Source organism: Diadema antillarum, unplaced genomic scaffold, assembly GCF_040938485.1.
Source record: "Diadema antillarum isolate AM-2024a unplaced genomic scaffold, OU_Dant_1.0 scf00000060, whole genome shotgun sequence".
In the NCBI taxonomy this organism is placed as follows: Eukaryota; Metazoa; Echinodermata; class Echinoidea; order Diadematoida; family Diadematidae; genus Diadema; species Diadema antillarum.
The window spans coordinates 1,313,460-1,338,681 of record NW_027270949.1 but is presented as its reverse complement, the minus strand read 5'-3'; the positions used below and the strand labels follow the sequence as shown (position 1 = coordinate 1,338,681).

General features: G+C 38.6%; 1 protein-coding gene across 3 annotated transcripts; it reads left to right on the top strand.

Moving 5' to 3' along the window:
* The first annotated feature begins 807 nt into the window (after positions 1-807).
* Positions 808-25,222, top strand: LOC139716084 (tumor protein D52-like). Of its 3 annotated transcripts, none has more exons than XM_071627637.1 (6): positions 816-2,178; positions 9,621-9,772; positions 11,210-11,358; positions 13,840-13,899; positions 22,645-22,807; positions 24,088-25,221. In XM_071627637.1, the coding sequence occupies exons 1-6, from the start codon at positions 1,734-1,736 to the stop codon at positions 24,211-24,213; spliced, it is 1,095 nt and encodes a 364-aa protein (XP_071483738.1). In that variant the 5' UTR covers positions 816-1,733; the 3' UTR covers positions 24,214-25,221. The 3 variants fall into 3 exon arrangements, with proteins under 3 accessions (XP_071483739.1, XP_071483738.1, XP_071483740.1); XM_071627639.1 differs by having other exon boundaries at positions 820-2,019; positions 24,088-25,220; XM_071627638.1 differs by lacking the exon at positions 13,840-13,899 and having other exon boundaries at positions 808-2,178; positions 24,088-25,222.

Sequence of the window (25,222 nt, the reverse complement as noted above, 5' to 3'; positions counted from 1 at the left end):
TGATTTCATAATTAGTATGATTGTGTAGTGATATGCATACATTCTAAACACGCAAGCTGAATGCGTTTTTTCAATCTCCCTTTATTGGCTGAACTGGTTTATCCCTCTGTAGGCCTACAGTCTGTATGTTGTATTGTACATTGATGTACTTTTTACTCAAACAATTGTGTCATGTACAGTGTATCTAGACTGTAACTTAATGTGCCAATTTGGATTGCCATTCTACTGGACATTTTCCCACCATTATTCAAATAGGTCTAGTATCAGTAGTATGTAACACTGTAGACACTCCTTCATTTTGCAAAACATCCCCATCTTATACCGTGTTGCAGGAAGTTAACTTTAACCTGTTGAAGACTAGTCCCGAGAATACAACTTTATATGCCAACAACAGAAATTCGATGGTTTTCGATTTTGATCTGACTTCAAGCTTGATTTTCTCGGCTCAGCTATCAGCGACATTCGGATCCTTTTCTTGCATCTATGGCAGCCTCTGTCACATATATTTTACTATTAAATTTTGTAAATCAGTTGCGTCTGAATGTCAATTCTGCATTCAAACTGAATGAGACAACATCAGAGTCAATTTAAATTAGATTAATGTAAAATAGATCGATTATAGATACATTCTGTACTCCATTTACTGATTTGATTATTAAGTGAAAAATGGAACTACTTGTATTTACTTTGGTCAGAGAATCAGATAACATATAAAGATTGCTACTTTCATTTTGCAACTATAGACTATTTGTGACATTGTCCAACAAGCCAAACATAGAGTGATCTGGTGGAATAGTACTGTACAGCCAGTATCCTGTACAGTTGGCACTGGGTATATGAAGATATGATACCACTTCAGCCCGCTGGATTGGTAAACAAAGAAATTCCCATACTTTGCCCTCTAAATACAGATGTCCTATATGCAGCAGGTTGCCACGTCATAATCTACCTCTCTCTATCTCTTCCATTTGGAGTGACACTGGGGATGGCTAACAGACATCATTGGAGTTTTGTACATTGCTCTTGATCATTGAGATATGCTTGGCTGACTAGATGGGCTGCACTGTCAATAGGAAAGACCTCCAAGGACAGTTAGCATTAACGGTTTCAGTCTCTTTATGAGATCGTTCAAGCGCATTTTGGCAAATTTGTTCTTAGCAACGTGAAGCCGTCATCACAAGCCAATCTACATGACGGTACTTTAGTTTATGGCTGTTCTTGCATCAAGTGGTCAACCCGTTTTTGCTGTTTGCCAGGCAGAACAGAACACGTCATTGGCATGACTCGAACCTGTCGTTCCTGAATCTTGCTGGTGCGGTTTGTGTTAGCCAGCCTTCCTGTAGGAAACGTGAACCCACAATCATGATCTATTTTGAAATGCTTGAGTGATTATGTCAGACGATAGTAACATCTACTGGTAGGCGGTAGTTGCTCAGATACTGACGTACAAACTTGTATGGATCTCTCCTTGCTGGCGTAATTTTGACAGGTCTTTATTATTCTCATTTTTTTTTTTTTTTTAATGAGAGTCGGCCAGGTGTGCTGCGTATAAGCTCATCACGGTTCATGGACACAGCTGCTCAGCTTGTCATGGTATACGTACCAGTCTTTGTTACCGCTTGATCAATGTTGGCATTTGCACCGTGCTATACTGGATTCATCTGCCATAATGCCTAGTGTACAACAAGTGGTCAGTTGTTCATCTTTGCAGCTGATAGATGTTGTCGTGAGAAATGGCCACCAAGCCCTCTGCAACCTGTGATGCTGCCATACAAACTGCTCCTCCCCGTCCACACACGCATTCCCCAATCCTCGATCACCGGCTCTACAACTTTGATGACAGTAATGCCGACTGGAGCTTCCTAGAGATGGAGAACTCGTCGATGACTTCAGAGAGTGGAAATCTGCCCGGGAGGCAGATGGCCGGCCAGAGGCCTCTTAAGGGGACCACGCCCACTAAAGGGACCACGCCCACTTTGCCCTCCCCTCAAGAGGATGGCTACTGCTCCCAGGAGGAAGGTAATGAATGGGAGGCGGAAGATGGGTACAAGTCTCCTCTGAAGAATGCCCCCAGCTATCAGACTTATCTAGCCTTAGTTCCAGACCTAGATGGAGATTCAGGACCGGAGACAACCTGCTCCTCTGCAGCTGAATCCACTTCTTCTCTTCCTAAAAAAGGTTATATTAAAAAAAGCAAGTTTTTTTCTCCCTTTTTATGTGTCCTTTGAAAGAGACTGTAGGTGAGTCGTATGTGTGACAGAAGTACACTGTATTTAATGCTGTAGACGTTCATGTTCTTCAAAATACACAACTGAATTTAACTGGAGAGGTATTCTCTTGGAAATATCTAATCTCTGTGGTGTAATTAGTATCTATTTAAGTATTAAACTAATTGATGTTTTCATTATCACAGCCTTTCTTGTGTGAAAAGTTCTTGCTTACATTTTGGAAGTCTTGAGTGGGCATACTGACCTTTGCAACCAGCATGCATGCCATGTAATGTACTATACAAGTACAGTTGTACAAAGACAGGATTTATAGATCATGGTATCTCCTATTAAAAATACAGTATACTTCACATCTTTCTTTTAGTTTATCTGATACTAGGTTTATTTGTTCAGATTCAACCTTTTTTTCCTTTTTTTAAACTATTCTTTTCATTTTAAGATTGTTCTGACTTTCCAAACTGGATGTATGAATAAAATTCTCCCAAGTTTTTTTAAATCTCTCAAAATCAACCCGTTGAGGACGAGTCCGGAGTATACTCGGGCAGGTGTCTATGAGAAATGCATGTTGTAGCAAAATCAGTCCGTCCTCAATGGGTTAAGCTGCTTGCCGTTGTTCCTACTGCCACTAAACCAAGTGAGTGACACTTTCATTTTTTTTGTCAAGCCCACCGGAGAGGTGCGGGGAGACTCTAAGGGATTGCCTGCGGCGTCTGTCCATCCGTCGTAACGCTACAAAAACTAGAATAACTCTCTACTTAGGACTTCAATTTCAGCCAAACTTGGAGGGAAGAGTGGTTATGCAAAGTTACACATTTTACCGAACATGAAGTACACCTCAAGGTCAAAGTCACAAGCAGGGGTCAACGAACTCTACGTAGGGCCCAATGTTTCGATTATGGCTCATAACTTTTGATGTGTATGTCTGTTTGTGACCAAACTTGGATGGTAGATGTCCCTTGGGGAGTAGAAGGTCACCATAAGGTCAAAGGTCACTGGCAGGGGTCAACGAATTTTTAGGGCCCAATGGTAAGTTTTTACGGCGCGTTTCGATTATGGCTCATAACTTTTGATCCCTATGTCCGTTTGTGACCAAACTTGGATGGTAGATGTCCATTGGGGAGTTGAAGTTCATCACAAGGTCAAAGGTCACAAACAGGGGTCAACAAACTTTTAGGGCCCAATGGTAAGTTTTTATGGCGCGTTTCGATTATGGCTCATAACTGTTGATCCCTATCTGTTTGTGACCAAACTTAGCTGGTAAATGTCCCTTGGGGAGTTGAAGGTCACCACAAGGTCAAAGGTCATGGGCGGGGTTAATGAACTTCAGGGAGTTAGAAAATATTAATTTCTTCTCAGTAGATGTGATTGGGTTAGATACATTTTGGCACTTGCCTTGTTTTTAGATTTATCAATTCATTTTATTACTTTTTTCAAAGAAAATTTGAGAGAACAAAATAACTTTCATGGTGACAAAATCTACGTAGATCTGGGATTTACAATTTACATTCATGTAAAACTTTCTTGATGTGACTTTGCTTTAACAATCATCCCCAAGATATATCTTCCTCACAAATATTAATGAATGTCTTCACAGTGGTCACTACCATTATACACGTGGAATCAGGCTTAATGCATTGAAGATTAGTCCAGAGTATACTTGGACAGATGTCTGTAGGAAATGCATGTTATAGCAAAATCAGCTTGTCCCCAACAGGTTAAGAAAGTAGAAGCTGATATGTTGATCTGAGTCTAAAGATGTCAGTCAAATGATATATTTTGTGTTTGAGCAGTTTTCCTAGGCTTGAACATCAGCTTTTGACCAAACAGTCACCTAAAGATCACTACTTTGACTCACACACAGCACAGAAGGGGAAGTGTCTCGAATCAACCCTCCCTTGAACCCATTCTCTATAAAAGATTCAATCAGTTTTCAAAGGAAGAGGCAAGGTTCATGGATATTATCACTGAAGTCAGCCAAACTTTCTCATCCATCGTGTGATTGATGATTGCTTGATACTAAAGTGAAAGCTGTAGAGGGCTGTTGTGCTCTCTTGAGAAGCTCTCAAACATGTACATATGCATTGTGATTTGAAATAATAGTTTGTACAAGAGTTCAACTCAGTCTGATTCAAAAGCATTTACATTATAAAACTAAACCATGCAAAGGGTATGTTTTACAAACTAAGTTTATGTAGCAGAGCAGCAAAGTCTACCTAATTCTGCACAACTCTGGTCTCAAATGCACTCTACACATTGCTTATAAAGTCAATAGATGTGCCCTAGAAGTCATGTCGTTGTGGCCAAAGTCGAGTGCATGTACATGTAGGTCTTGTCCATTTCTTTTTTTTTTCCCTTTCGCTATGCTGAAAGAGTTCTGACTCGGCCAAGTCCTAGCCTTTGTCCAAGGCTTTCTCACTGTAGTATTTACAAGAGAAACAAGTATAAAAGGGTTGTCATGTTAGATTTATAAAGTTGAGCCACCAGTAAGAGGGGAGTGGGGATGAGATCATTTTGTGGAATGCTGCCTGATTGCTGAACTCACTCACTCTGATTTAATAATACATTTTGCCAAGAGCCTTCTTTTCCAAAAGTCCCAACCAATTGGCAAAACTCTGTTCTAAGAAGCTCATGCATAGTGTATTTTACACTGGTGGCTGATGGGCATATCTCACAATTCCATCGGTTAAAGTAACTGAATTTTTTTCAATTCTGAATTATTCAGTAGGTGTTGTGTGGTGTGTGGGATTGGCTTTCTACTGGCTCATAATTTGTGCAAGTAATACTCATTCACAGAGACTCCAACTTTCCCAACTTTTGGCAGATCTCCCGTTTTGAGGCCATTTTCTCAAAATCTCCCACTCTCCTGCTTGAGTTTCAATTTCTCCCACTGTACATCGTGTGTAGCTGTGTGTCTCCTGCTTAGAGGCATAATGTACCAAATGCAGATTAAACAAAAACCCATGTTTAGTGCTATAGTTCTAAGTTAAAATGTTTTACTAGTGATAGAAACAAGCAATGTAAACATTTGAATCATTATAATTAATATTAAGTATTGTTGAATAAACAAAATGTAAACAATAGTTACATGTACAGGTGTATAATAAAAATGTTTCTGGACTAAACCATCTACATTTATGGCTTATTGAGAAAAATAGTGATATCCCCTTAGACTTTATTGCAAAAAAATTTACATGGTAGGATGTTTTGTGAATCTGACCTACACTTTATATGCATTAAATGTGCTATCTCAAACATTTTGTAAATCACTGCTCCCAAAGGTACAGTGTAAACTGTACCTTTAAGATGTATTTTCTCTTGCTTTAAGGTTAGCTTTATCCAACTCACCCATTCAGAAATAAGGCTATAGCATCAGAGAGCATGATCTACAGTATCCCTAGAGCTATAGAACCTAGTAGCAAGGAACATTACGATATTGTGCGCATGTTCATGCAATCAGAGTCTCCAATTCGCAATGGGGGTCAGGCCGGAGATTGTCCTGTATATAAAGAGATGGCTGGGGTTTGGCGTCTCGGCATTCACAGATTTGAAAAGGCTCTTACATTGATTCAATCAGCCTGGGCTCGCTATGCTCATCAACTGTCTGTGCTACAACATTAGGGTCTTTGAAGAAGACTAGCCAAGTCCTGGCTTATCACGAATTGAATTTCTTATTTTGTATTTGATTTGTATGGTTTTATAGTCACATGCATTTTGGGTACAGTGTACATGTTTGCACAATGATTCACTACCGGATGACGATTGAGAAGGGTCTAGTGGTTGTGCATGGTGACATTAGATTACATTTACTTTCTTTCCTTTTTTTTTTTGGTGCAATATGGGACACACACTACACTTGTATTGAATACCCTTTGTCCTGAGTATGGCATGGGTTTGCTCAGGAAACAATTTTTGTCTTTAATATTTACCTTCATAGCTACAGGCGCACCTTTATGCTCTTGTATTTTATGCAATGCTTTGTTTGTGTCTTAGCCACTCTAGGTCATGTGTTGTGGGGGAAAAAAAATAACTGCAGTGGCTTACAATGAGGGATAACTGAAAAGGTCATGGGTTCCCAAAATGAAGGACTCTGACTGGGTGAGGGCCAAGCTGCATGTGATCTTAACCCATTGAGGATGAGTCCCGAGTATACTCGGGCAGGTATCTATAGATGAGTAAATGCTTGTTGTAGCAAAATCAGTCCGTCCTCAACAGGTTAATTCTACACCATATTGTCAGTCAAAACATTATTTTTTTCCCCTCCCAATTGTTTGATATTGGTAGCAGTAAACTAAAAAGTCATCACAGGTCAATTTGTCTTGATCAATTGAGTGATATATACCTGAATTGATTTAGACAAATAAAATGGTACAAAAAAAAAAAATCCTCTGTCAGAGTGTTTGGGGACCTCGCATGTTTTCTTTAAACGACAAACGCTACAAATGAACATTTTGATTTTTCTGCAATGTTTATAGTGGGATTCATATGTGCGTACACTTACAAAAATTAGCTTAATAAAATATGAAGTTTTGCATCCGGATCCAAATTCCAAAATTTTCGCCTTTGAGGGCATCGCCTTTGAGGGCCTAAAAATCCACTGAATAGCGTGCTCAACATTGTGATCTGAATTCCAAGAAATCTTTTGATTATTAAGGAATGTCAGAAATACATCCGTAGCATGATAATTCACACCGCGACAATTGTGTGAACTCTGGAGAAAAAAAAAAAAAATCATACCCCCATCATTTAAAATTGGCACTATCGAACAGCTCACTAATGCGTGGAAAAGGGTCACCATTTTGGTAGATTACGGGCACACACAGTTTTGGCGACAAATTATCGGGATTGGCAATTGGCGGGATATTTTTGTCCGTCTGGACAGGGGCAAAATTCTCAGTATTAGGATCGCGATCGTTTGATATTCTGCTATTTTGTCTGTGTGGATGTGACGTTATGTGTGTTGGATAGTATCTACAGTTGATTAATGTTTCGTTTTCTTTGCGGCCTGTGCTTCAGCATGTAGTCAGACTCGGCTCACAAACCGAGACAATGAAACGATGCTGTCATAAAACTTTCAAGTGGTGGACTGATTAGCTCTTAGCCTATGATGCTAATTGATGATACAGTAAGTGAATGTGATTTCAATTTGTATTAAAGTCGCTGTCAATTCAATGATTGCCACACAGCAATTTGAAAGTACTTTTCCTGCAGCGTGTGCTCAACGTGAACCTGAGTCAATTTAGTAATTACGATATCAAAGTACTGTAAAAGATTTATTGTTAGGATCATTTCACATAAAAGTGCCTCACAGGCACAGGATGTTGAATGTGAACAGTGGCAGTATTGAAATATCTCCCCCTCTCTCTCTCTCTCTCTCTCTCTCTCTCTCTCTCTCTCTCGTTGTTGTTGTTTTTCATGGTTTGCTATATTTAGGGGATATGAGTCATAACACAATAGGCAGTTACCTTGTGTGGATGAATGGGAGGTTTACTGAGTGAAGGAGGTGGATGAAAAGCTGTAAATACACAAACCAACACATCCATTGTACTGTGAAGGCAGATCATGATAGATGTACTCATATTGGAACTGGCAGCCTGTGTTGTAGGCGCTTGTACAGCTCGCTGTGTGTACATCATCTGGAAGGGATCAGTATACAGTGTAGGTTGTGATGAGAGCTGTTGATCGCTGACTGGGTAGTATCAAGTGAATCTTCTGTTTCAAAACTGGTTGCAATTGGCAATTTACAATTTGCTTGAACCGGACTACATACAACTCCTTGTCAAAGGCAACAGTACATCAAGGAGGCTTGGACACGTGTACACTGTATGTCAGCAGTTGACTGATTTTGACAGTGTTGGAGACATAAGTGTAACTTTATGCACTGATGAGAAGGGATGAATACTGCAGTCTTTAGAGGTCCATTGGATTAGATGATTTGCTAAAAAAATAAACCTCTTTCCTGTGTTTGGATCTACAACTTTGTACCAGGAAAACTTTGACAGTGATTGCCTTCTACAGGAACTACCAACTCTACTCCAAGAATTATCACTGTGTTCAACATGCGTGAGCCTACAATGGGTTTTTTTATTTCCAGTCAATGGCTGACTATTGAAGTGTTCTTTAGTGAATGACACTGTAACAAGACCGTGTGATTATGTCATGTGACTGGATCATGTGATTACAGAATTTGTATTTAATGCAATGTGTGAATTGTGCAGCCAGATTACAGTGTGAAAGTTGAGGGGAGCAGAGAAGTCTGTGTTCTATGTTAACCCTAACTACTTGTAGGCCGGGCTATTTAGGTAGTTGATAGAGCCGGGGGGGGGGGGGGGGGGGGGGGGGGGAGCCTCCCAGGCCCCCCCCTCCAGATCTCGGCCGTCGGCCGCGCGATCGCGACGAAAATTGGCACACACATTGCCTATGATGTAATCTAAAATACCATGAAGTTATTTTTTCAAAAAAACATCATTTATGCTAAATTATGCTAATTTATTCATGATGATGTATAAAATCAGACTATTTGGTATAAATCACAAAATAAAGCTCAAAACAGGCACATTTTTTGTGTAAATATTCTTTTTAGTGTCCTTAGCAAATGTAATGAAAAAAAATTGTGATATCAGAAAAAATTCTGAAGTATTTTATTGTTTTTAGGAATTTCTTATGTATTTCTTTGTTTTTTCGACTTAATGTTTTTCATTGTTTTTTCGATGAAATTTGTCCGCGACATCGCTCCGAATAAGAAAATATGTTATTCATTGATTTTAATCAATAAAACACCAAAATAATCATGCTTCTATGAAATTTGCCTGTAAGCACAGTTTGCATTGAAATTGTACACGAATTAACGTTTTTGAGCATTTTTGGTCTGACATGCATGTACATATTTATGCGTAACTTCGGAACCGTGCGCCCGGGCATCGCAAATTTGGTGTCAAAAGATGCGGGAGACTCGAAAAAAAAAAGTCATGAAACATCGCGGCGTTAGCTTTTTGCGATTGTGATACATCGCGCGGAACGTCGAGGGGGAGGCCCCCCCGGCCTAGTTAGGGTTAAAGGGCAGCATGAGCAATGATGTCTGAGTTTCTATTTGATGACAATCGGTTTTGGAATGGCTGAGACATCCAAAAACAAAGTAAAACAAAGCAATCATAATAAAAGTTGGGTCGTACCTTTTATTACAATTGCTCTGTTTTTGATATCTCAGCCATTTCAAAACCAGTTTTCATCAAATATACGTTGAATTCATCTTGGAATTACATTGTACATGCTCTTTCATATATCATTAGAAGCTTTTCATTATCTCACCAAAAAATGTTAGAAAAGATAAGTTAGGTCTCAACCGAAACGATACAATCCCTTTAATGTTTTTAATATGTTCATATTTTCCTGCAGTTTCTGATGAGCAGTCAGGAGGGCGAGGTGACTCCACCCCTCTGTTTGAACAGTCCCCAGCGAGCACCCCAAGTGAGCTGGCTAGTCCCATCAGTGAAAACCTGTCCATAGATGATGCGGAGAGGGGAAGACTAAAGACAGAACTTGCTGAGGTGACATTCTTTGCCAAAGACACAGTAACATGATTTTGTTGCATGCCAGTTCATAAGATTAATGCTAATGGCAATCCTTTCTTCGTGCTACATGTTCTGTTCATTTCAAAAACCATGAATAACGCCTATCAGCAAATAATGTGCATCAAAGCACGCCCTCATTGTTGATGGTGGTTGACTCCAGCATACAGTAGAGATTCTTTGGCTGTGTGTATTCTTTAGAAATTATCAGTGATATGTTCTGCCCACAATTTGTTACAGGGATTCGTAAATACCACTGGTATACATCCAAGCTGGCCTAGCTTTCCCATGCCATATCCCCATGCTGCCGAGTCTTAACCCGTTCCTTACGGGAACCTGGTTTACCAGGTTCCCGTGGGAGCAACTGATATACGGGAACCTGGTTTACCAGGTTCCCAAAATGAAGACAAGGGTGCCTGCTTCAGTGGCCTAAATTTATGTTTCTTTGTGTTAAAATGCTCAGAAAAGTGAGTTTGATAAAAAGATCAGAGTTTATTCTATCAGGATTTGTTCTCCTGCTGTTTAGAAAAAGGGGGTTTTACAGTATCATGTACCTTTTCCTGATTTAGTTTTTTGCTTGTTCTGCTGTAAACTCGTACGAACATGTACATAATGATCAAGGCTGAGATCAGTTAGAAATGCGGGTTCGCTGACCCCAGTCACCTCATTCAGGTACCTGGTTTTGTGTAGAACAAAAGATTCTGAGAGCTCATCAGCGCACGCTCTATTCCACGCTCTATTCATACCTCGCACCCGATCGATATTTTCATTGTTCACGGGCACATGTAGTTGACCGTAGAACGGGGACACAATGAACCGCTTGACTGCCTTCACACAGCTGGATTACCAACCTGTGTGCCTCTCTGTCGACGGGCGAAAAGAATCTCGTTTGGGGGCATTAAAGGCACTCAGAGAATTGCGGAAGGAACGGGTTAAATGTTTGGGACAGATTCATTTTATAGACCATTCATTGCATTGTCTGTCCATCATTCCTATAATTTCTGAGGAAACGATAATGATTATAGATAATAATGATAGTGATACATACAGCTGTAGTCCAATTAGTAATTCCAACAAGTTAGTAGCCATAGGGGCTACTGATGATTTCTTTTCAAGCTACAAGAATCTTTATTCATCAATAACCCGTGAGAAAGTAAAGCTGCAATACTTGAACCCCCATCACCCCTCCCCCCCCCCAACAAAAAAAGAATCATCTTTATATCTGATCATGACTAAATCTTGTCAATGCATCAATATCATTATTTTCCAGAATGATGTTAGTTGACTTTTAATCCGTTGAGAACGGACTGATTTTGCTACAACATGCATTTCCCATAGACACTCGCCCGAGTGTACTCGGGACTCATCCTCAACGGGTTAACAATGTCAGTTATTTTTCCTGTCTGTATCTGATAGGTGGAGCTGGATATTGAGGCTCTGCGACAGACTTTAAGAGCCAAAGAAATCAGAGCGAAGGAAATCAGACGTCTCCTGGGAATCACACCGGTGGCTGTCTTCAAAAATGATATGAAAACAGGTTGGACAAACTTCAAGCAGTCCAGCGCGTAAGTTTCCCTGTGGGGGCTATCACGTTAGAAGCAGAAGGGTATCCCTGCCATCCACAGTCTGTGGATTTAGTGCCCCTTTGCTTTCCCAGTGCCTCCCTGAATAGTGTATATCAAGTGGCGGATCCAGGAATTCTGTATGGAAAAGGGGAGGTGCCTTTACAAAATTAAAGGGGAGCGCACGCGCCCCCATTTTTTTCTTGTTATTTCTTTTGTTTCAACATTAACTCTTTATGTGCCACGTTCGCACGTCCGACTCAGTCGACGGCGTGCCAACTTCGCATATTCTGCTCAACAAACAAAGCCGCCAAAACCGATCGATAAATCGCTAATCACTGCTAATCCCGTGGCACAATGAAAGCGTTTCTCGTGCTTTTGTTCCTCTCATATACGGCTTGCATTCTATGTGGTGACTGATTATCAAGCAATGTTTCCAACTAGATTTGCTCGTACATTTTAAGTTTCTGTCACGGTTTTTATGTGCAAAAGTCATACCTTTTCAGTAATGTAGCAACTGGTCATTCAAAAGAAAAATTGAAAATAGATTCGTCATACAATTTATATCGAAACAAATCTTTGCATTCCTCTTTAACTTTGCCTGCTATTATGCCCATCTTAACAGAAATTTGTAGAAGTTATATAAATTGGAAAAACAGAACTCTTTCTCAAAGAATGACTACCTTCCTGTCTCAGAATAACGTGGCACACAGGGGGTCTCCACCATGGCACATAAAGATAGCTGCGCACCTGGTTCACCCCCCTCTGGATCCGCCACTGAAATCTTCCAACCTGCGACATGTTGTACAAGTAAACAAACATCCACACAGGCACACACACACACTGACTGCACAAATGTACAAGGATGAGGGGAAAAAATCAAATTGTCTTGATGTACTGTACTAGCTGTTATTTTGACGAGGTTTAATTTGTGTGAATTTTGCAAATCACAGTTGGATTGTGAATTTAACTACACACAAAAATGTCACCATGAGCTACATGTGTAGGCTAATACTGCCCTTACGTACGATAGCGTTGAGGTCAATTTTCGAAAACAACATCTCACGAAAATGTAATACTATGTGACCTCCTCATTCAGAAAAATAACAGCTTATACAGATATCAGTAATTGCCAGAATTGCAAATATACTTTTCTTTATTTTTTTGTAATCGAGGAATTTTGGTTTGGAAAAAAAAAGAAATAAAGGATTTGCATAATTTACCACTTTTCCTGCAAGATGCAATGTATGTCTTGATTTGTAGAAAAGAGAAAATATAAGCATTAAACTGGCAATAAAGAGAGATGTTTAAAGTCGGCGTAATGCAGGATTTAAAGCATTTGCACACGATGATTTGATTTAATGGCATGTTAAGAGAGTTATGTTTTCAGCTCTCAAGTGACAGTGATTTCCTGAGGTCCTGACAGAAGGTAGAAGAAATTTGAGGAATAATTCCATTACTGTATTCTCAAAAGGGGAGATGATTATCTCTCACTTCATTTCAACACCCGTTACCATCCTCAAGCAAATACAAATTTTTGTAGCACTGGACAAAGTGAGCACATAATGAACACAGATAGTGCCTGTTCAAGAGAAATGTGGACTTTCCTTTGGTGGTTGCGTGTATTAGGGTCAAAAGTTTAATGCAGGCATCAAGTTTTATCAGCAGCAGGTGCAAATTACCTCAGCGAGGATTCCTAACCAATTAACCCGCAGACTCTGAAATGTGGTAATTGTGTATAGAGTCGATACATGGCAGGCCCACTATTGGTAAGTGATGGGTTAATTGTAGTTTACTTGCAGAGGTTGCATGGGCATGTTCTCATACAACAGGTCATCGTAAGATTAGATTTAGTGTGAATTGGCTTATTATGCAACGAAAAAGATATAACCTTATCGGGGCACTGTGAATGTGGGTTGATTGTTCCAGCAATTCCCTGTATCCCGAGCTGGGGAAAAACAGAGATTATGAGTTTTTTAATCGGTCTCTGAGTCATTCCAGAAATAACTCAGATATCAGTAATGGCACAGGAAATTGTGATTGTTGGTGGTTAGTTTTCCTGATACTTTGAATTCTCTGACATCACTTGCTCGCATGCCAGACTACATTGTGCCTGTGTAGGCAGATCTGTAGAGTTCTGTAGTGAAGAGTGTCACATTTACTGTATATCTGGTAAAGACATTTAAATGTTTGTAAACTTCTTCTCTCCAGGTTCAGAATCAGATGAGAGAAAAATCATTTTTTTAATTAATTTTCTTGTGTGAGTGTCGAATCTGCACTGTGAGATACCACTCAACCCATGCCCATATGTGTACAATGATATATATATATATTTTTTTTTTTTTTTTCCACCAGAAAATAATATTATTCCATGTTGTGCAGAGTGAATGTAGCAAAACTTTCTGGGGGCACCATTTTATGATTTCAGAATGCGTGATAATTGTGCCGCAGCTGTCTAATAACTTCTGACCCTCCTCCCCCTAGGTATGTGAACACGTCGAACAAATTTTCCGAGTGGAATGAAGCTGTGACCACGTCGTCGATGTATGTACACTGCTTGCGTTTCTTTTCAGCATCCTGTCTCGTAGTGCATATTGTCTGTACTTTCTTCACCTTCACTGCATCCATTTCTCTCCTCCATATTTTCTGAATCCTTGTAGAGCATGGGTGATGTAGTGGAGCTGCCACAGCCTGATAACAAGCTGCACCTGCACTCAGACAAAATTAGGCATAGTTTTCAGTAACTCTGGAAAATCAAATCATCGATTGTGCCATTGACATCTGATATGTACTGTACACAGTGCATTAAACACTTTTGGGAATGTATGAAAAGTGTGCATCCAAAATCAAATCAAGCAGTCTTAATTTCCCATCCCTATATATTTTTTTTGAAAGCATTTGATACCAAGAAAGTAAAGGTCTACCAACCCACAGAATTCTACTCTTGCAGATAATTACCAACTGCAACAGGTAATGGCAAGTAAAACAAAACAACTAAAAAGTATACATGTACATGTATATCAAGGTATTTAACAAAGCTACTATTAACTTTCTTTGTGATGTAAGTTACTATTTAATTAACAGTAATGAAACTGTCGCCCATCAGATTTAGGCAAAAAGTAGAAATAGCCAAGTAAACACATGAAAGCTAAAACTGTTGGTTGTTAGAAGTGGAAAGTTAAAATATGAGAGCTGATATGAAGGGACAATGAACTCGATGATAAGTTACAGAACGACAGAGACAAAAAAGAGAAAGAGATACAAATATGACAGTTTTAAGAGTTTTACCTGTCAGCATTATCCATAAAGTAGAATTTCACCGTCTACATTTATCACAACCAGTAATTCTTCCTCTCATTGATATACATCTTTTATGGTTACATGACATTTAGTCCTCTGGAATAGAACCCATGGCTGGCTTCAAATTTAAGATATTAGATATATAGTGTGAATGCCTATTACATGTGGTTTGAGGTTCCCTCGCTTTCGAAAAAAAAAAATAGTATAGCTTTCAAACAACTCATCCTTTTGTTAATCTTTATGACAAGGGACTCTCTGGCATTGGCTTGGGTAGTATGCTTTCCTGTTATAAATCACCAATGTTACCATTATCAAGTACTGGGTATTCATAGTCTGTGCAGCTTATCCTCTCTTGTGCAAATCACCATCATATTAGTCAAAAAGTCATAAGAACAATCAATAATCAGAATATCCATGCATAATCTTGTAATATATTCAGAAGATTTTGCAAAATGAGATATGGTGTTTATATTGCTTCACTTCAACAGGGCAACTTTCGACAGTACTCATTTGTCATCACTGTACATTGAAAGTGCTTTTCAGTCATTGCAATGCAGATGTATAGCTACATGACATAAAGTGAGCTCTTTATACTTGTTATCATGGATAGCGTCCTCAACTGTCAGGTGTGTTCATCATGTAAACTCCATTTAAGCTTCATCATGCTGAATATACATTAAAGTCTGCAAAAATGCCAAATGCCACAGATACAAAGCTCACAATGTTAACATACAAAAACTGATATGCAACCAGAAGATTGAGGTTCATTCAAATAATTATTTTGATATCTGTTTTATGATGGATTTTTTTTTCGTCTAAAGCAGTTGAAATATAAAGTGCATTAGATTTAAGAAGAAACAAATGCAGAGAAATCCTTTCTCTTCGACATTAAAATTATCAGTTTTGTAAAGTGAATTTCTAGTCTTCTTTAACCCCTATTCCCCTCTATCTGGTCTGCAGAGATGCCAACTAGTAATTATTATGAGTATTTTGTACTGGTATTTTTGCCAAACATTGCAAGTTTCATAGAAAATAATGCTTTCCCAAATAGTATTAGCACAAGTCTTATTGCAGGAAAGGTACAAATACTGATTTTTAAAAAAAAATGCATTTTCAGCCAGCCTCAGAATACTACAATACACTGTTTACAAGGTTGGCAACCGTACTTCTACAAGTATATGACGTCTGACTCCTGGACCCCTCCAATCACCCATTTTCTTACCAGTATTTAACCCTAAACCCTTCTTATCCAGCTTTTCCTTCTCCTAGACCACCTCCCACCCTTCTCCTACCCCAAGACCCCTCCCCATCTCCTTTCCTACATGTATGCCTAGATCCCTCCCATCTCCTACCCTCTAGATCCCTGCCATCTCCTCTCCTTCTCCTTGACCCCTCCCATCCTCTCTACTTCCTCTAGACCCCTCCCATCCCCTCCTCTACCCCTAGACCCCTCCCATCTCCTCTCCTACTCCTTGACCCCTCCCATCTTCTTCACTTCCCCTAGACCCCTCCCATCCCCTCCTCTACCCCTAGACCCCTAGACCCCTGCCATCTCCTCTCCTACTCCTTGACTCCTCCCATCCTCTTTACTTCCCCTAGACCCCTCCCATCCCCTCTCCTATACCTAGACCCCTCCCATCCCTCCTCTACCCCCAAACCCCTCTCATCCCCTCTACTACTCCTAGACCCTTCCCATCTTCAGTCCTATCTATCCTTACACCCCTCCCATCTCCCCCCCTACTCCTAGACCACTCCCATGCCATCTTCTACTCCTAGACCCCTCTCATTCCTTTTCCTACCCCTAGACCACTCCTACCCTCTCTCCTACTCCAGTCCCCTCCCACCCCTTTCCTACAGCTAGACCTTCCTAGCTCTTCTTCTCCATGCCCAAAGCATGGCATGTTATGCAAGCTGATCACATACAGTAACTGATAATTAACATGGACTGAGCTCTGTCTCCTGAAATGACTGATGCGGTCCATGTTTTCATGACTTGATGTTTTAGAAACAGACAGACAGACAAACAATCAAACAAACAAAGAGGAAGATGTTGGCATGGCTTTAACTGGTGTGCTGTTTGAGGATTTTTGGAGGTTTACTGTGGGTGCGTATGGAGCATGGACTGCCATGATAATGTTGGATCGCTAGTTGGTCTGTTATCGATGTTGTCCTGGCCACCATCTGGCATTTAAAATTGAGAGTATAATGCTGGTAGTTTTCTAAGGCAATGTATGTAAGCAAAAGTGACTTAGCATTTTCTAAAACTATTTTGCCATGCAGTTATGCAAAGTCTGTGCTTATGTGGTAGTCAAAACGATTTAAAATTTTTAAAGTACCTGTACCACTGGAGAATTTGATTTCTGAATCATCAGAAATTTTTATTCTTGTTTGATTGTTTGTTTGTTTGTTATTCTTGTCCAGGTCCAGATTTATGCTATTGTGACACATAGACTCTTAATAGCTAGTTTAGGGTCCCCCAAATTACAGCACTACCTCTGGAGGTCATGCCATGTTTACCTCAGACGCCTGGGACTCTAAGTGGACACGGCACGAAGCACAAAGCAATAGTCTGGAGTGAGTCTGAGGTAAATGTCATGCTAGACAGCCTAGCATGAGTTTAAGTAACCTCCAGAGGTTGTCAGAGACTCCAACTCTTCCGCTTTCAACGGGAGATCTCCCGCCGAAAGCCCATTTTTGCATAATCTCCTGTTCTCCCGCTTGAGATTTTATTTCTCCCGCTTGAAATGATTTCTTACTCTGTGTCATCGTATGTTGTAAAATAAGCCTTAGATAGCACGAGATAACATCTAGGACCCTAGAGTTGGACCCCGGCAGCAAGGAACTTCGCGCCGATCAAGTTGGAGTCTCCTGTTTGCTAGGGGTTTCAGGCGGGAGAATCTCCAGATCAGAAGGTGTTTGGGGTTGGAGTCTCTGGGTTGTGCCATGTTTACTGCAGACGAGGGAACTCTAAACAGTCGCGGGGTAAACATGGCGCACACTTCAGTGACCTGCACTGTCTGTGGTGCAAGTGCTCCCTAGAACTGCCTGCCTCTTGAAGAGAAACTTGGGGACACTGGTTTCCGTAGAAACATACATGCTTCATGCTAGATGACCAGGAACTCTATTATGGAGGTCATTTTCACCAACCGCTGGGTTGCCGCAGTTCTACATTACACTGGTTTATATCTAGCATGTCTTCCAGATGTCCTCCAGTAAAAAGGGAACTCTATTAAAATTGGGTACATTGTACAAGTCAGTTTTATCTTCACTTCACACTTTCATTCTGTTCTGCCTTCTCTTGACAGGAGTAATGTTTCTAAGAATGAACAATTAATTGATTAGGCCTACATTTTGTGCAATGTATCATTTCCTACATCTGTGATGTAGTGTACTGAATGACTTGGGGGGGGGGGGGAGGGGGGAAAACATAACACATTGCATCATACTGACTTGCCAATTTGCAGATTGTAGTTTAATGTTTGATGACAGCTTTGGCAAGCATGTCGTTTCAGTTTGTTGTACCTTAAGTCTAACAAAATAACTTGTATTAACTGGACACATCACACTTCTTCCTTTGCCCTCTGGATGAAAGCAGGCATGATGGAAGGGGATGCAGTTATAAAGTGTGCACAACTGTAGATGCTTGTGTAGTATACAGGCGTCGCTGCAAGCACATTCTAAACTCTGCCGCTACATTTTTTTTCTGAAAATCTGCTTTTATTTTTGGCTCAGCTTGTAATTTATTGGTTTGCCATTACTTAATAGGTACACATGGACAAGTGCCAAAGTAAAAGAGTGGAATTCGAATATCACTCAGAGTGAATTGTAAGTGTGTTTGAGTGGAGAAAACAATATTCATGAATATTAAAAGTGACATCTTCAGAAAAAGTTTATTCACCTGAATGCAGTGTAAATGTACGGAGCAAGACAACATACTGTACAGTGAATGGCCATAGTACACTAGTCAACTCGATTAAACACAACCAACAATGGAAGTGAAAGATTTTAATACTTCAAGCAATATGTTCCAAACTCAATTCTCTGTATTTCATGTTATTTCCTTGTTCTTTTTACAGCAAACATTTCAAGGCAAAGTCATGCTGTGATCTTACTGCTTATCCACAGTTTATCAGTTCCAGATCATTTTCTTACAACTTTGTATGTTCAGTCAGTTTCTCGCATTGGAACTGACTGATTGTGGGAGTTGAATTACATGTAGATAGACTTTGAGAAAACTGTATAATTATTATAATTAAAAAGGGATAGGTTAATGTTGAAGTTGAACTACACTGTACATTGCACAAACTCCAGAATAGATTGTTTATTTGGTATTATGACAGAATTAAGAGAAATTAGATGTTTCTTTCTACACGTATCTCAAACTTGACCATATCAAGAAAATTTCCTTTCCTCTCCTGACCAATCTGCTAACTTTTTTAAAGTTATTAAAGAAGAGTGTTAAATCGAAATAGTGATATTACAATATGGCCATGAACTTCACAGTATGTTGACTTACATGTACTTTGTGCTTACATTGCATACTCTGCATGATGAAAACAAAAGAAAAAAATAATGAATTGCAGCTAACAGCTTATCAAAATGCTTTAATAGCATGATATTGTATCTTGTGTGACTAACTTGAAAATTTCACATGCTGGCTCAGTAACAACACAAACCTTTAAATGTTCAACACCAACTTTTAATTGTATTTCTTCATTTTTTTTTTTAAATTCATGATTTTCTTCTATCATTTCATATTGATGTAATGCTCCTTACACAGGAATGCTTTTGAAATAAATCATGTTTTACACCCTTATTCAAACATTTCAGTCTGTAGATGTTTAAAGTTCAAGGAATATGATGTAGGGTACAATTCATCTTGATTTAAGCCATTCAAAATCCAAATTCTTATAAACATAACAAGGCTGCCATCTTTGCAGCATATGTCTTCCATATGCTGCAAAGATGGTTTTGAAATTCTTGCTTCATTCCTAGACTGTAGTCCACAAAAATTGACTTTAGGTGCTCAGACCTACAATGTAAGTGTTCCCGTGCTTCCTTTTGACAAATCCCTTGTAAGTCAGTCCTATTTTGGGCTTGATATTCTGCCTCTTCAAGGGGTAGTCCTGTAAATTTCCTCTGTGAATGATTTATTCATCATGTCACTAGCATAAAAATTTTCCGATGCAGATCTACAAATATAAGACAATCCAATGGACAGTTTAAGAAAGGTGAAATTGGTGTTTGAACATTCCTAGTCGTGGCTGGAAGCTTTTCCAATAAACATTAGAAAGTCAATCTGTTTAGGTAACATAATTTGTCCCATCTGATGCAAACTGTAACACAATGCCCTTAATGTTTGATAAGAATTGATGAGTTTAAGTGGCGACATATTTTGCTGCCAAATACATTAATATGTGTATGAGACTGTTTAACCCATGGAGCCTCAGAAACATTGTGTCCTTGGTTTGACATTTCTTTTAATTCTTATCAATTCTTCTTAATGTTCATAAATAAGTGAAATGAAAACTTTCTTTCAGTTTAGCTCTACTTTGGTCTTCTTTCCATTTCCTTTTAAAATGTTGGTTGCAGAATCATCCAAAGCTGCTGAATCAGTACATTTCTATTAACTGACCTGTGGATTTTCAACAAATGTAAAAAAAAAAAAATAGAATTTATGTTTCTGTTATAAAATGGCAAACCTGTGCTAGATTTCTCCTGATTTAATGCAAATTTATTAATGATGTAATCAAATTTCATCTAATCTTTCTGCGGTGTAGGACAAGATTACCAAATAGTTGAATGTAATGTTAACAAGAAGATTTTTTGCCAAAAAATTACATGTGGGCACCGTTTCATGAAATTTGTCAAACTCTGACAATTTCAGTAAAAGACTTGGTTTTGATTGGCTGTTAGCTCTCAGCCTGGTCACTGACTGATACTATCATGGTTAAAAATTGTCAGAGACTGACAACTTATCAGGGCTGACAACTTTCATGAAATGGCGCACGGGACTTTATGGATTAAGAAAACTTCAGGAGTAATAAATCAGGAATAATGAAGAATAAAATGCTACTTGTTGCCATTAATTTGTGACATCTTTAAATCATCTATAGAAATTAATATGTACTGGATCAATGAAGAAACCTTTAGTCATGTTCTGTATCCTACATGTATATGATTGAAACTCCTGTGAACAAAATACTCCAGCGAATGGTTTGAAGAAAACAAAAAGAATATGTGATTTTTTTCTGCTGCTGATTTTGATTTTGTTCCTGTTTTGTTTTTTTTTTTGTTTTGTTTTTTTAACCAAAATGTAGCTGTTGAGATTAACTATAATGGCGTGCACCAATGTCAATGTTTTGCTGCCAGTAAAATACATTAGAACCTTTGGGAATGTGGAGAGTGTTGTATCAATAAAAAAGAAAAAAAAAAGGTGGTAGAACAGAGACAAGTTCAGACTCTCTTGTGATTAAAGGCTGGTATGTTTGTTTGCATAATGATGACATTTTTATTTTAGTTCTATTGTACTTCACCTGACTATGATTCAATCATGTATGTAGTTGAAACTCATTTTTCATATGTACAGATGTTTGTAGACTTATGTGATGACTCTCACAACCTTCTGGAGATCAGGTAAAATTGTCAGACACAATTTATATGATAGCCTCAACCTTGGATTTGAATACCCTGGTAAAATTTTTCTGGTGGCTGAAAATGTTCTATAGTATCCTATATTTGGGGACCTACATTTTTTTTTTTTTTTTTTTTTTTTTTTTTACATTGGGTGCAATGAAATGCAGTTCTTAATTAATAAGATCTTTCTTTATTGAAGTCTAAACTTTTCTCTATAAAGCATGCTGGTCATGATAAGTTTTAGATGAAGACTACAACATACTGATTCATATCTGTGCACTCTGAATGTGTAGATTGATCTCATTTTCATATTTTGTGCATGCATGATTTAAGTTTTCTCTTTAACCAATTTATTTCATTTATCTCTGATGCTGAAAACAGGTGTTTGTCTTTTTTTCCCCTCTGAGGATGCTTGCTCTTCCTCAACACACCATCATTTACATCAGATGTGATAACATTTGCACCATATTATTACTTGTGCATTAACAATGTCATTAGTAGGAATCACACATTTATTTCATGCTGTTTTGCTTGTAAACATATTCAGAAACATGCTCTTTTCCATATATATTTCACCACTTCACAACACTTTACGAGTAGATTTAAAATTCTTTATTGGAAACTACATTTATGTGTGAACACAGAAATCACTTCTGTGGAACAAGTTCAGATTCTACATGGAGCAAAATAATGATTTGTGGTGACAATAGCCATGTTCTATCTTTAAAAACATGATGTTATCAGTATGGAGTCCTGTACATCATTGTCAATAAAAAAAAAAAAAAAAACAGCAAATGTGATGAGTATAAAACAGCACAACTCCAGAAATTTTTAGAGATATGTGAATCATCTTGTAAACTGTTGTACACGTGTATGCTTGAAATCAGTGTTGTCATCTTATGAATTGAAGACAATATTAGACTAAATCAACACTCATCATTTTTTAAATCTCTTCTTGGCCTCTGTATATTCTCTAGCGTCTACAATTGTATCTAACTACCTATTCAAATGTTTCCTGAAATAATTTCTCTCATCTTTGAGTTGGAGTCAGGAAACACACTATGATGATCTGTCTTTTCCTTTCTTTGTTGAGCTTCTGACTATGGCAATACCTGAGGCAGGAAAGAGACCTCTTGCAAAATGTACAAAATTTCATCCAGTAAAAGTGACACAGTCTTAGAATAAGTGGCTTGAGGTAAGTGATTACCCTTTTAACAGATAGATTCATAAAGTTGGATGTATGAAGCATACACACTAGTGTGCCAAATCTTGTCTGATCCTTTGCATGAAATCACAGACTTTACAATCTGCCCCCCCCCCCCAATTTCTGCCTCTCTCTTTCAAACACCACAGGTACAGCAAGACAAAGACTGGGTTGCAAAGTGCTGGCCAGAAGACAGGAGCAGCTTTCTCCAGCTTCGGCACAGCGGTGACCAAGAAGCTAGGCGAGGTTCGAGAGTCAAATGCTTTCAAGTCCTTTGAGGAAAAGGTCTCCAACACAGCAACATCTCTCAAGGTCGGTCAAAGAACTTTACTATTGAAAAAAAGGGGTACATGTTCTCTGATGAGAAAAATTTGTTCACATTTTTATGAACTTGAAAGAGGCAAATGACAAAAAGATGTTTTCCCTGTTGTCTTTAAACTCCCAGTGGGATACTTATTAACATCAAAATCAAGAAAAAGAGCTATTTGTGACCGTGCACCTCAAAACGAACATAAAGTCGCACACACTGATTTTGCGTGCGGACTGAAAATAAATGAAATGGGTCAACCTAGCCGAACTTGACTTTTTCATATTTTCTGAAAGAGCGGGTCTTCTTTTACATTATGCTAAAATTTGGTGTCACAAAACGGGCAGGAAAGTGTGTTTTTATAGCAGTTTATCTCAAACATTTTTGGTAGAATAGTGTGATTAGGTGTGTCTTTAGAATCCCTTTTTCATTTCTGAAAAACCTTGTCCACACTCGTCACTTTCAACTCTAATAACTTTTGAAAGGATAGTGCTACTGCTTTGAAAGTTGGCATTAATTATGGACAGAATGTGTTAATACGGCACGCTCAATTTCAGTTTAATTTGATAATCCCTTCATTGTTGTTACTCTGGTGGTTTACTTCCTATTTTTTGTCCCATTCATCGCACAGCCAGCACGGTTTGGTAAAGATTAAGCGCTTGAATAGACGCTGTACTTCAGAGCCTCTTTTCTCAGTTCACACTTTTCCTGAGTTTGTGCTTTCTTTCCAACATTCAGATAGGTTAGGAGAGTCCATTTGATTTGAGTTATACATCATTTTGAAGCTTAAAGTCTGCTCTTTCAGAATATGGTCTTAACTAAAAATTCATGTCTGGCGACTTTTTGTTTGTTTTGAGGTGCAGGGTCACATTTGTTGTTATTTAAGTAATCATGCCAATGATAACATGACATAGACTTTTATGAAAATTTGATCTTATAAAAAAAAAATAATGCATTTTACAGAAATCTTGTGATTTCCATAGATTAAAGAATAACCCTCTTTAAACACCTTTTCAAGCCATGGTGGATATGAACCTTTATTTGTTTCATTCTTTTTTTTTCATTGTTTCTGCACTTCTTATACAAACAATTATATTTGATTTCTAGTTTTGGTAATTATCGACGTATACCATTATCTTCCACTGTAATTAAATATGTCCTACACAGCTCTACTTGCCTTTGTATTGAACATCAGGAGTGTTAAGAACAATTCCCTTTCTCTTCCCCCCCCCCCCACGACATTCCCTCTGCCCTCTGCCCTGACCATTACCTGTTGCTTGACCAGACCAAAGTGTCCGGGACTAAAGAGGAAGAGTCCAGCTTTGAAGATGTCCTGCAGAGTACAGCCAACCAGCATAGCCCGGACCCCCAGCCAGAGCAGCCCCTGCCGGAGGAGAAGGTCCCCATGTAAAGCTGGCTGGAGTTGTGGGACAGCCATACAGAGAGAATGTGCTTTTGTGAAAAACAGTAAGACACGGGAAACGCAAAAAAAGTCATGGACTGTGTGCCAGCTGGTGATGAACAACTTTTATGGGTGTATTTCGTCAAAGTCTATCACACCTTATAGATTATTGAAAAACAATTATATTGTCTTGTCTCCTTTCTTCTTTATTTTTCAATTTATGTTTACTAGGATAAGTTTAGCATTGTATGTTTTCTTTGGCTGTGTTGCTAGTGTATTTAACAATAATAAATTTTGTGATTAGGCATCTTTGTATATTAGGTACATGCCGCACTACACATATAATACAATTGCTTTCTCTGTAGTTGATGACAGAATCCAATTTCCATTTTACCTGTTGGATTCAGTGCTGTTTCCTCAAAGTGTAGCAGTAAACCCTATTCACATTGCTTCTCATCATGGCACGTGTCTTTGGTGACTGAACAACCGTTATGCTTTATGTGTTGCCAAACAAACAACTCTGAATTAATACAGATGAAATTATTCAACATTTGTTGTGAAATATAGTACATTGTATATCACTTAAATCCACTACTACGTATGTGGCAAATCAACTTGTCTGTTCACTTGTTTCAGTGTCTATCGTTAGTTGTATTTGCCAAAATGAGAGACCGTTACTGACTTCTTAATGTGCTATTCAACTTTGCCATTTTAAGAAAAATTCTGGCACTGTTACTCTTAAACTGTAAGAGCACAATTGCTAGAATTCTGCTTGTGAAGTGACTCTGATATAGGTCTTTTAACCATTTTCAGGGTCATAACTCTTGTGTTCTATCAAAGGCATTGTTGCTGTACTACTAAAAGGGGAAGTTCTTTTTTTTTTTAACATGTTTAGTGAATGCAGAGAGATTAGTGAAATAATATGTGAAAGTTTAAAGGAAAAAGGCAAACTGTTCAAAAAATATTGATTCTTAATAAAGTTCTGGTTAATTCTTTGCACTGCCCTCTTTGGATGGAA